At 31.2% G+C, this 13,088-nt stretch overlaps 1 protein-coding gene across 4 annotated transcripts in view; it reads right to left on the bottom strand.

Annotated features, from left to right (window-relative positions):
• The window catches only part of LOC118201087 (putative serine carboxypeptidase CPVL), a 542,277-nt gene that overhangs the window by 14,755 nt on the left and 514,434 nt on the right, over nt 1-13,088 (bottom strand). For all 4 annotated transcript variants that reach the window (XM_085813266.1, XM_085813267.1, XM_085813268.1 and 1 more), the window contains one exon: nt 5,019-5,349. In XM_085813266.1, the coding sequence (XP_085669392.1) occupies nt 5,019-5,349 (331 nt within the window). The remainder of the gene's footprint in view (nt 1-5,018; nt 5,350-13,088) is intronic.

Here is a 13,088-nt window from a genome sequence, read left to right as displayed (position 1 = left end):
CATAGGTGCATATTAGACATGCAGATAAGAGCCTATTTAATCATTTATTACCATAGAAGGTATATAAATATACTTAACTTAGCAATTAAACTATCTTAATATCTAGTATTAGCAATTCGAAGATGGCTCTGTGTTTGATCATCCTAGAAATAAAAAGGATTTTGTTCAAAATCTACGCTAATTTAAACTTAATTTTTGCCTAATTTAAAATTTTATACTGGCGTGTTTCTCTTCCGTTTGCCCCTCTTGTTCTACTGACGAGAACTGCATATCTTTTGTGTCTCTTTATAAGCAAAATTATGCTCTTACCATCAGACTTTAAATAATCTAGAATTAATTTGTATAACATAGGTAAGGTCATTTCATTAATTCTTTCCTCCTAAATTTATACCCAACATTTTGAGAACATATTCGGCATGCTTAAGGCATTTGAAAATCCAAAAATCCTTTCTAATTTAAAATCGGATTAAATCTACCATTTCTGTTTCATTCTTAAACTTCGCAAATTGATTTAACTTCGCAAATTGATAAGATATATTTATGTATATGGTATACATAACTGTTTTACAGAAATACAGCCCAAAAAACTTAAATATTTATTAAAATTACTTCTTGCAGTACAATTAAAAATTAACGATTTCTAGGCACCGCTACTTGCAGGATTTCAAATATTCGAGTATTTAAATCAGTAAAAAACAAAATGTAAATTTTACTCTTTAACTCTGCTCCGGTACATGCAAAATTCACTTATAATACGCAGGTCGAATATGCGAGCAGCGCATCTGCGTATGGTAACAGTCTGTTTGAACGGCTGTCATAATACTTCTGAACCATAAATTTGATCGCAATTTAATGTATACCTAATCTGCATTCTGGTGAAGGCTGGCAGAAGACATAGAAGTAACATAAAATATGTCACATAAAAATAACCTGTCAGCTAAAATAAACTTGATAGGATGATTTATACGGAAGACATAAATTTAGACGTTGATAAATACAGCTCACATAATCTGACTTCGATCTTTGTGGAGTCTTTTACAGAGATTTGAAAATGAACAGATGCTAATGGCATGGCTTTTAATAAAGTTCATATTTCTGACAGCATCCTGAAGCAAGCACATTGTTCAATTTCGTACACATTGTAAAGTAGCATTTTATGTAAATATCAGACGGCGTTCAATATTCAACAGAACTGATCTATTCTTTATTGTGATATTAATCTTTGAATCCTTATACGATGATTTATATCAATGTTACCGTGTCAACTTAGGAATACCCTTATTATGATGATTGATGTCAACATGATAACTCGTCGAATCTGAGCGTCAGTGAATTAAGTCCAGAATATCGGACTATAGCACATAATTGTTATGTTTCCTTCAAACTAAATTTAATGTAAAAATTCTATTTTTATAAAATAATTATGTAGTTTAAGGCAAATATAATCACATAATAAATTTTGTGTTTGATACAGCTAATTTTATATTGCTTTCTAAAATAGGTCTTAAACATTGTAACTTAGCAAAAATGGTAAAACATTAAATTTTCTTTATGAACACTTTGACACATTTTGCGTTATCTTCTTGCATGTTTAATTATTCATTTTTTCGTAATGTAAAAACTACATAACGCGTAAATTTTTATTATTGTGCAGAATAATCATAGAGGTTATTTTAAGCTGTTAATTAAAAAAATTTACATCCTGTTTTAAAAAACTGCTGTATGAAAGCAAATTTTATACAATTGTGTATTCACAACTCAAGAACTCTCCAAAGTCACATGAAGTATAATTGTTTTTACCGTCAAAATTTCACTAAGTTTGTGATAGAGCAAGGAGTGAATTCCGTTTTTAAGTGTGGTCTGAATTTTAATCATAACATTTCTTGATGAACAAAGATTGATATGAATTTATTTAAAGGCCATATGTTTTAATGGTGAAATGTATAACGAAGATTTGTGAATAAATATATTCTTAAGCATTATATTTGTTAATTTACGTCTCTGCAGAGAACATAATAATTATACAGAAGTACCACAGCTCATAATTTCTAATAACCTCATAATTTGTACCCTGCTAACTCTTTCAGATGCTTAAAGTGTAAAAATAACAACTACATAAATTTAATATGCACAATAACTACGGCTCTTGACTTCTGAGTGGAAGTGAAAATTTGCTTTTTCCATTGTAATTGCTTTGTTCACAGCAAGGAGGTAAGAAGCAAAGGAGGGGCTGCCAGCAATCCTCATCCTAGGATGTCTTTTCATTGAGAAAATAGTTTAGCTCGCTCGTTTTTATTGATCCATGTAAAGTACTGTTTACATGTTTATATGTTACATACATGGTTTCCAATATTTTAAACATGCTAATAAAAACATCGCTTTGTAAGTAAACTAAAATGTTTTTGTCACACTATTAAAATGTTTTTGAAACTATCACAGTTAAATTTTAGGAGCATCAGCAATTTGTAATAAGCATAAAATAAGCTATTAATCACTTAAGCTTTTAAATACCAATGATAGGCATACGGATGTAATTTTAAAACAGTTTTTCTGTAGCACTTTAAATATGGAGGGTAATTAAAGTGAAACTGCATGCAAATATAACATTCAAAATAATATTTTAATAATAAAGAAATATATTAAATGTAATAACAAAAATTGAAGAAAATAATAGACTGACTGCCGGATAAAATAATAAAACTTTTAATATTGTTTTCTGAATTTAATGAAAAATAATCATAAATTATTTCCTGCAAAATGAGAAAGAGTATTGAATTATAGCAGGAATAGGAGTTTCATCAGAAATTTCAGAAAATTAAGTTCCATGAAGATAATTTAAGTTATCAGTAAGCAGATTATTTTAAGTTATATCCTAGCATACTTAAAAGAAGATACATCGCTATGAAGATCATATAATACAAATAATTTCCGTCTTTATCTTCTTTGCAATATAAAAATTCCTTATATAATTCTAAGGAAATGATAGGAAACAGAAAACTCGTGGGTATTATAATTTAAGAAACTAGTTATATTTCCTAGGTTTTGACTGATGTATTCTCAAATCAGTTTGATAAAAAATTAAAATTAACACTAGAAGAAAAATTAATTAACAAATTAAAATTATATTATATCTATGTTATAATAATTCTAAAAAACTGCAATTTGGAATACTCTTTAGGAATATTTATGGCTTTAAATTATGTTAGTTTCAGTTACATTTATTGACTTCCCTATACAATTTAATAGCTTCCTTAGAGACAGAAAGGTAAAAATGAAATTTGAAAAAGTCTTTATATATAATTTTTAAAAGTCTTTATACAAACTGTTAAAAACAGCATTTTAAAAATTAAATCCAGCTTAAGAAGTAAAGGAATTAAAAGAGACCAATGTTTGAGTCTCAATACATATTTCATTATCATTTAATGATGACCATCAACTAGTGATTAACATATAGCATGCAAATTATGTGATTTTTCTTTTGATGTTTTTCCTGTTTAATAAGAAGACTGGCTAGAAAATTAATCAGAATACAAATACTAAAAACTGCTGAATTCTTTATGATATAAAAATTCCCCCCTTTCCTCAGAAATTTTTATTTTGTCAAAAAAGAATATATATCTATTCCTTGTAAAATATTAATCTTAATTCACTTAACACAAAACTAATTTTAAGTAACTAAAATCACTTAAGTTTTCATTTAACAATAATCGTCCGAATAATTATAATTCAACCATGTTAAAGATATTACTATTAAAAACATCATTTTCATTACATCCGTTATCTGAATTTTAACGCAAACTATAGGCAGATGCTTTCCAAAACAAAAATCACCACTCTCAAGGAATTTTAACATAAAGAAAAGCAACAGCAGAAACTAATGTGAATAGGAAAGGAAATATAAATTATTCAATGCATAAAAATGAAAGAAGAAATTAAACATAGAAGTTTAAATTTTTATTTTTTGATGCATCATTTTTTTTCTGAACCCCCAACAGTACAACAACAAACCATTATATTACATTAAATTAAAAAAAGATAAAGATTATTGTCGAAACTATCATCTACACCCACAAAATCCATTCCTTTGGAATGAGAGGGTGAACAAAGGAAAATTTAAGAAAGGGATTGTGCCTTGAAAATGGGCTTGTTTTTCGGCTTCAGATTGGGAACACGACGTCCGCTTTACCTACTTCTTAATTCAATGATTCACGGCCCAAAAATCTTGGTCCTAAACTACAGGCTTCACCAGTGCCTGAGTTGTTAATACCATTGAATGCTGATAATTTGACATGAGTTCGAACCCAGGCTAACGGGCTGGCTGCGTGTTTGCTCAATGTTTTACTTGAATGCGAGTTAGTTTCCTTTAGAAATTCCTCCACAAAAGCACCCCTCAGTCAAATTATCCCATATGCTTTCCTGTATTCAAATAATCTAACCTAAACTACATAGTTTAGGCCTCGAGTTGTAGTTTGATATCTTGATCACTGAGCAATGCCTAGTGTCTTCTTCTAGAAAACGGGCTGGCTGCGTGTTTGCTCAATGTTTTACTTGAATGCGAGTTAGTTTCCTTTAGAAATTCCTCCACAAAAGCACCCCTCAGTCAAATTATCCCATATGCTTTCCTGTATTCAAATAATCTAACCTAAACTACATAGTTTAGGCCTCGAGTTGTAGTTTGATATCTTGATCACTGAGCAATGCCTAGTGTCTTCTTCTAGAAACGAAACTGTGCTTAAACGTACACTGTGGAATGAACACTTCCTGACAGTTATACATTATTGCTTGACAGAACGTTTCTTGAATGCAAAAAGGGTCAAATGGATAGTAGATTCCAAAATAAAAAGTTCATAAAATTGTTTTGTGTAAACAGCCAAAGCGAAACTGACTGAGCTATGTCCTCATCCAAATGAACAGGATTGTGACAACTTTCTCATGCTGTTTTATTAAACCTCTCTCAGAGTAAAAAAAGTGTTAAATAAAAATGTTTTAGCTAAAACAATTTAAATGTCTGATTATACCTGCATAGGATTCACCAGCAACATAGAAATCGTTGTCTCTGTACTCGGGAAAAACAGTAAAAAACTGTTGTAGGAATTCGTACATGTCATCGGCCATTTCTTCCTGATTCTTAACGTAGCCTCTGTCGTCAAGTGTGAAGCTAAACCCCGTGCCCACTGGATTGTCCACATAAATCATTTGAAATGTACTGGCCCAGTTATAAGGTCGAAAGTCGGCGCTTGTATTAGTCTTCAGCACGTATGGCCCATGTTCCACAAAGAATCCAAACATTCCAGAGAAACCAGGACCTCCTTGTAGCCACAGGATGATGGGTGAGTCCTCATCGCCGTTCTGAAAAACAAAAGCAGGTAACACTGAAATGAATGTTTCTATGCTAGTCTCTAACTTTTAGTAATAGAATTTCCAGTGACGGTATTGGTTTTTGTATAAGGCAGGTTCTCTCTCTTTTTGAAACATTATATGGACTAGTTTCAGTTTATTTGGATTAAACACGTAGCCTTGTGTGTAAGGCAGCTAGCTGAATATCAATAGTTCAATCCCCGCGATTCGAGCCAACAGGCACATGGATATTTTCACACTTTTCACATTTAGCTCTATTGCCCAACTACTTACATCAAAGGAAGTGCACTAGAGGATATAATAATTCCTTACTCTTTCCTTCATTAAGGTATCCTTCCCATAAACACACAGTATACCTTGGTTCCACTAAGCAAAAAAATGCCTTAAATGAACTTGACCGCGAGCATAATTGATAAAAAAATTAAATAAATAAAAATCAGGCTGGGAAATTGGCGGCAAAATTCAAAAGACAGAATGAGTCTATTTCAGTACGGTATACAAATTGTACAAATTTTTCCAGAGACACTATGATTAAATTTTAAATAACCTTCATTTTTTCAGAAAGAATGATTTTATGGGTTGTAATGACGTACACTTATTGGAAATTCCTTACTGTACGTTTTAGAGTGCAAGTACAATTCTGTAATACGGAGATCGTTCACAGACATTTTTAATATACGTTTAAATACAGTTTTGCTTCAAGAAAAGAAATGACTATCCGGCAATGTGCTAACGTGGTACTTATAACAAAAATTATTGTAAAAATATGTCACTTTTGCTTTCCATTGTAAAAATATGCAACATTTGTGAGTAATTCTCCTAAAAAGAGGTAACGAGAATTACTCACAAAATATATCTAAAAATCTGAAAATAATAGCTGTCTCTACTTTTTGAGCTATAAACCTGGATGCGTAAAATATTGATATACTTTGTGTGAAAGCAAGACAGATTGCCTGAAAAAAAGGCATTACATTAAAATGTCCTAGCTTTATAAAATAATCACCGATTCTGGATTTGAAAGTGCGCTGAACAAATCTGAATCGAACGCATTGAAGTCTTTTCAAAAGGGTGGTAACGATTACTTCAATAAGCAAAAGGCAGAAAATTATAGGGTATTAATTAGTGAACCTCTAAAAAAATTGTTTCAAGCAATAAATAAATATTAGCCTGTAATACGCAGCTTTAAATTAAAGCTACTTGAGTATTCTCAAGCATTTCATTCTTGATTTTTGCCTTCAAAGAACATAGGAATTGTAAATATTAGGCTTGGAGAACATTTCTATATTCAAAATATACGCTCGCATAATTTAATATGTAATACATTATGCACTTTGAAGAAGGAACTCGGTAAAAAATATTAATCTGTGTAATATTTTCAAGAATTTTTTATCTTTTCTACTTCTCTGTGTAGTCGTAACAAAAGTGCATTACGTGTATATTTATGGTGCGTGCTTTTGTGATAATATAAGCACTAAAATCTGTTTAAATGACAGGTTAAAAATTATTATTACATACTCATGCTTCTTGCACATTTCGAAGGAAATGACTCAACATTTTGTAAATATGCACATGAGAATTTTGAATTTTTCTTAAAGTGTTTTTAATTGCCGTTATTTTTGTTTTTGATTTTATTTATTTTACACATGCTTTATATTTTAAGAGGCATAGAACGTTCTGTGACAGAATCTCCGATCACAAAAATTTGCAATCAGACGTTGCGTTAAATGTCGGATACATGCGGTGGACATGTTTAAAGTATGTACATTGCAAAGAAATAACGAACATAAATGGAAGCCTGTTGCGCTAATAAACTACTGTTGATCTCTTAAACAGAATGCAGCAGTATATTATTGTAGAGCCGTTTGGTTATTTTGAAGCAGAAGACACTGAAAAATGTTCAGTGCTCTTGCCGGACCTCTCAAATACGTGTCGAGTATGCTTCCAGTTACACCACGAAAGCATGCGGAAAGGAAGGATAAAATACCTTCTATTATATTGAACGAAGTTGATCGGAATTTATTCTAAGATGAATATCTCTCAATTTATTAGTTTATACGCACCAAATACCTACGTTTTTTATTTACTTGTACGAAGTAAAGGAAGTATTGTAAACATGAAAAATTTCAGGTACCTTATTTCAACGAAAATATCCATTTTGACCGCTATCGAATGCAATTTAACGATGTTTTTGCGTGACACCTGCACGTATGGACATATAAAAAGTCTCCTTTTCCCCCCCAAAAAAAATTCTAAAACTGATTTAAAATGGATTCAGAAGAGATTTTTTTGTGGCGTCTGTATGTACGTACGTACGTGCGTATGTATGTATTCATGTATGTATGCATCGCGTATAACTCAAAAACGAGTAGCCTCAGAACGTTGAAATTTTGTATATAAGACAGCTATAGGATGCAGTTGGGCATCTCTTTTTTTGGTGGCTATCGGCCGCACCGAAAGTAAATAAATATATTTATATACATATACCCACTCTGTTACTTGACTCCGTGAGCTCAGTCTTTTTATTCTTATATAGTGGTAAATTTTGCATTTTTTGCTTTAACTGTGATTGCAATATGTTGTTTTTAATCTTCCGGTTAAGGTTTTTATGCCTTTAGTTAACCTGCATGCAAAATTTATAGAATTATGAACAATTTAGAAGTTGTTTAAGTGCAGTTGGGCCTAATTTTTTAACATAGCATACATTTGAAATTCTGCTAATTTCAAATGTATGCTTTACATTTGAAAATTAGCAGAATAGTGGATTTGTTGCCAATCTAAAGAAACTAAGCTTTGCAATAAGAACAGTTTCTTTTTTATTTGTCTAATTTATTTTATACATCGTTTTAGATTTATTATAGTATTTCAATAAAACATGTGACAACAATTAGATAATTCTTCAGATGCTATAATTTTTGCGTAATCTGAGTTATAAAACGAATGAGATGAAACGCTGTTAAGTGAACCTTGCACCAGAGGGTCGCTATGGTGAATTTTAAGGAGTTCACTTATTCTACTGTGGTTTATGCGCTATCGACGAAGTAGATTAAATTCAATTCAATAAGTTTAAACGAAATGCAGAAAAAATGCGTATAATTTAATTTTTTCTATTTTTCTACCTTTTTATTATTTTCTTCTCCTTTCTTATAGTTTTAATTTTTTAAATAATAAAATATTAATTTCTTGAAACAATGCCGAGTGTGCTGACTCCTACACCACGAATGCATGCTAAGAAGGCGGGAGAAATACCTTAAACGTTCATTAAAAATCGCAATCTCCTAGAGTTTCTTGAGAGATGGTAAAATGTTAATAAAGGAAAGAAATCGGTGATTCAAATTAAAATTTTGCGTAAATCCCAAAGGAATTTTTCATTCTATGATGAAATACATCATTGTACAGAGGCGATCAGACATTAATGCTGATAACATTCCTGAAGAGGGTTTTTGAAAGTGAACACGTAGGATTTCTGAGCTAATAATTCATGCTCAGATTTTTCTTGCATAATAAATAGTACAATGCAAATTGAAAGCTATGCTGCACTCAAGGCATGAAGAAAGAAACATTTCAAGTTTTTTTTATTACGTTAGACTGTTTCAGTTATGATAAAACACCTCAGGGTAACCAGCCTGTGGGGATGGATATAGCTTCATGCTGTACGTTCTTACAGAAAATATTCCATATTTGTGTTACAAATAAGAAATAGAATCTGTGAAGGAAAATCACAGAAAATAGAATTCTGTGATGAAAAAACACAACCTTATGAATAGTATATTTGCTGAAATTACATATTTACAGTTGATTCGAAGAAGAAATATTCTACGCTAAAGAGTATACCTCCTGTTAATTTTGAGTTCTTGCTGTATATGCAAAAATTTTACAATAGAAATCTTGAAAATACAGGAACCAAACGTTTTGAAAAGTTACAGCTTCCGCAGTGGTAAAGAAGAGAAGACGAGTGCAAGGAAAACAGCCTACCTTTTCCAAATCGTGGTCTAGAAATTTATGACAACAGCAAATATTTGGTATACTCTTCATGGACGTATACGGTGTTCAGGTTTCAAGCCTCTGCACTAACCTAATTTGAAATAGCCAGTGAAGAATATCCGATGGTAAATTTTAACTTTTAATAATGCTTAACATTTAGATCCCTTCTAGTCTGGCTTGGTTGGAATACCTGAATTTACGTTCCTATTACACTAAAAAAAAAAAAAAAAAAAAAAAAAAAAAAAAAAAAACTGAATTTAGTTTTATAAAGCATACGCAAGCAAATAAAAATGTGACTAAACTTTATCACAGAATACATCACAAGATGCATTAATTAAAGGAACACTAAATTTCTACGCATTGTCAGGTTGGTAAACACACAACTACTTGAATAATGTTTTTAACTTACCCGACCGAAAACGTCACTGTGACGTAAACACCTGACAGCAATAATACAAATCCAGTTTTTTAATAAAAATGTTAAAAAAATAGAATTGATAGACGTAATTGCTAATACTTTTAAACGATACACTTAACTTCGAAGAAAACGTTACTAAGAAGGAGAAACTCTTGAAAAAAAAAGAACTTCATTTGGGATTTCTGCAAAATTTTCACTTGAACGACTTATTTTTTTTAACCTTAACATTTTACTTTCGGAAAAGTAAATTTTTATTAGCTTTACTTTATCCCCTTCGATGGACGGCCGAAAAATTGCTTGCCAACATTCGCTGAAAATTTTGATCAAACTCATCTGCCATTTATTCTTTTCTTCTGAGAAATTGTTCTTCAGGGTGCACCACAGGAGACGGCCGATATTTCACCCGTAAGGCAGGAAAGAGACAATAACATACAGTCAAGCCTTCCTACACTCTTGGTTTTTAGTTTAAGAATAAGTCCAAACACTCCAAAAAGTAACCATGGCGTTTCGAGGAGCTAATTTTATATTTATGCTCAATGCTTTAAAAATATCAATGGAAATATCAAGAGGATCCTAATATAAAAATGTAAGGATGTTTTTATTATTTAAACAAACCACTTCCAGGGGAAAAGGCCCAGAATATATTTTGGTTTTTGAAGATAAGAAACCAGTACTACTCTTTCTAAAGATTTAAAGAGTTACTATGAATATAAAATACAATGAACAATAAAATCATAATAAGGTAAAAAATTTAAAAAAAAAAATTCAGATTTAAATTATTTCCAAAGCGGCATTTTTTTAAGGTTTTGTGTGTGACCTTTATTCATTAAATATCATGTTCTTCGCACTTGAACCATAAAATTCAATTCAATAGCAATATCGGAAAATAATTTAAAAATAAGCATATCTTTAGAATTTCCGGCACATAGTTCCGCGCGCTCGAGATAAATAGGTATTTTTCTCCCGTAGAGTGTTTCCATTGCTCGCTTTAAAATAGTTCAGTTTGTTAATCAAAAATTCGTTAAAATTTTACAAAATATGAAATAGATAATAAAACAAATTCCAAATTTGGGCTTCCAGATGCCCATATTCGGGTGGAAACGTACGTTATTCAAAATTGGATGGATCTAGTCTCCTTTGTTTTATCACAGTGCGAGAAACTTACATACACTTATGCAGATTCTTCATTATTTAATTTTTTTAAATATAATACAGGGCGATAATATTTGGTGGCAACAATTTGAAAACTGAATCGGACATTTATAGTGAACCAACGCAAAATGCCAAAAGGAAAATAATAGTCTTTCAGGGCAAATTGCCCCTTTGGACTAAAAAGTGAAACGGAGAGCAATTTTTTGCTGAATTTTGCCCAATTTAAAAATTCAAATTGACAAATAATTTTTCCACATATTAAAATTTTGATTATCTATAATTAAACAGCTTTTTAGGTTCTCCAAAATTCTATTATTGTGAATTTAATTGTACTGAAAGCTGGTTCAAGCCGTCTTACATTTAATATTTTTTACATCATTTAAGATTAAAAAATTCCATTTCCTACCTGTCACATTCGCAGCATTTTGTTTCTGTAAAACTTGTTTTTACTTCATAAATTTCAGTGTTATTTGAATTTAATATTCCTCTTGATTTTAATAGGTGGATACAAGTCAAATTAAATAGCTTCATATTTTGAAATTATTTTTGACATTCAAATTCATTTAGCATTTTACAGAAAAATAACATTTAACAACTCCGAACTCTAAACACTTTCTTAAAGAAATAATATTGATAATCTGTTGACAATTAATTATAAAAGTGTGATTACGTTTTTCATTTCTAACTCGAAACTGTTTTCAACTTCTATTGGACGCTTCAAGTAGAATAAATATTTTTGATTATACGAACGCTAAGTAAATCTGAATATTTTTGAAATTAAAGAACATTTTCTGAATTAGAGTTTCTCCTATGCGACGACTTTTCTTTCATGGGATCTCCCGTTAATTTCCCGTGAAGTTTTGCATAGTTTTCAGGTTCCACGAACAATTGCAGGAATTTGGTGTATTGTGAATACGGCAAAGCACACTAGGGCTATCTGCCTAAGGGGAGTGATGCCTTCGTGGAGGACTTTCTACGGGAAACTGGCTCGTATACACGTTACACATGGGGAAAACCACGAAAACGCCCATGCTGCCAGCCCGTTCGCGGGATTCGAACCTCGGACCGAACTATCAGTGCTCAGCGATTTTACCGCTCGGCCGCTGGTGGGCCACGCATGAATTTGGAAAATGTACTGTATATTTATGGATGTACATTTAAAATTTAAACTATTTATAAGAAATAAAAAAATGAACTCTACGTTAATTTTTTACAAACTGCACAATTTTCTTTAAAGCAGCATTTTTCATTTTTTAAACTGTTTTGCACAAATTGTTTTTTTAAAGAAGCATTTTTCATTTGTTAACTGTTTAATGCATTTCATTCACCCTTTCGCATATTTTGTAATGCCAGTATTCCGTTAGCCAGTAATACGCTGACAGTTAAAAACTTATTTGCTGCAAAAACAATTACTGGAACTTTTATTCATAAACACACCAAATGCCATATATATTCAAAGCTAGGTTCTTTTACAAAGTCCTCCACGACGTTTACAAAGTTTTACAAAGTCCCTCTAGACAAATAGCCTCGCGTGATTTGTCGTAACAGTGGCGTCCTATAGGGGGGATAGCTAGTAAATATGCCAAGAGAGTGGTATTTTTGGAGTCTTCATTTTTAAGTGAAGCAGTTATTTTATAGGGGTTAGTAATGTAGATCATCAACGTACGTGAAAGGTAACAAGATTCTGAATTGCTATATGCAATTAAATTGAGAACTGAAACTGTTTATACACTAGTCAGAGAAATCAGAAATCACTATGAGATTTCAATAGCTACATACTTTTGATATACCTTTTCTATTCTGTCAAAACGTATGAAAAAATAGGATCATGAAAATCACGATGACATTAATATGGAAGAACTGCTAGTTAGGAGAAAAATATTTCTGAGTTTCATTTCCATTATTGCTAAGGGAAACGCAATAGTGATATGAAAAAGAGGTGCTTTATTCAAAAATACAGTATACTTCCATAGTGATATTGTAATACTTACTTCTGTGGATTTTGCTGATAACAGTTGTTAAGTATTACTAACTGTGAAAAGCATTTGTCAAATAAAAATCAGTTAAGACCTGCAAATCAATATTTTAAGAAATGTTTCTACAGAACAACTACTCAAGCAGAGAAATAGATATCAAGATGTCAAGGATGGTTTTGTGAATAGAAAACAGAACTTCAGAA

Source organism: Stegodyphus dumicola, chromosome 3 (genome assembly GCF_044657685.1).
Source record: "Stegodyphus dumicola isolate Sdum_Otavi_A_Nest chromosome 3, ASM4465768v1".
NCBI classification, from domain to species: domain Eukaryota; kingdom Metazoa; phylum Arthropoda; class Arachnida; order Araneae; family Eresidae; genus Stegodyphus; species Stegodyphus dumicola.
The sequence above is the reverse complement of the archived record's forward strand: the minus strand, read 5'-3'. Positions and strand labels throughout refer to the sequence as shown.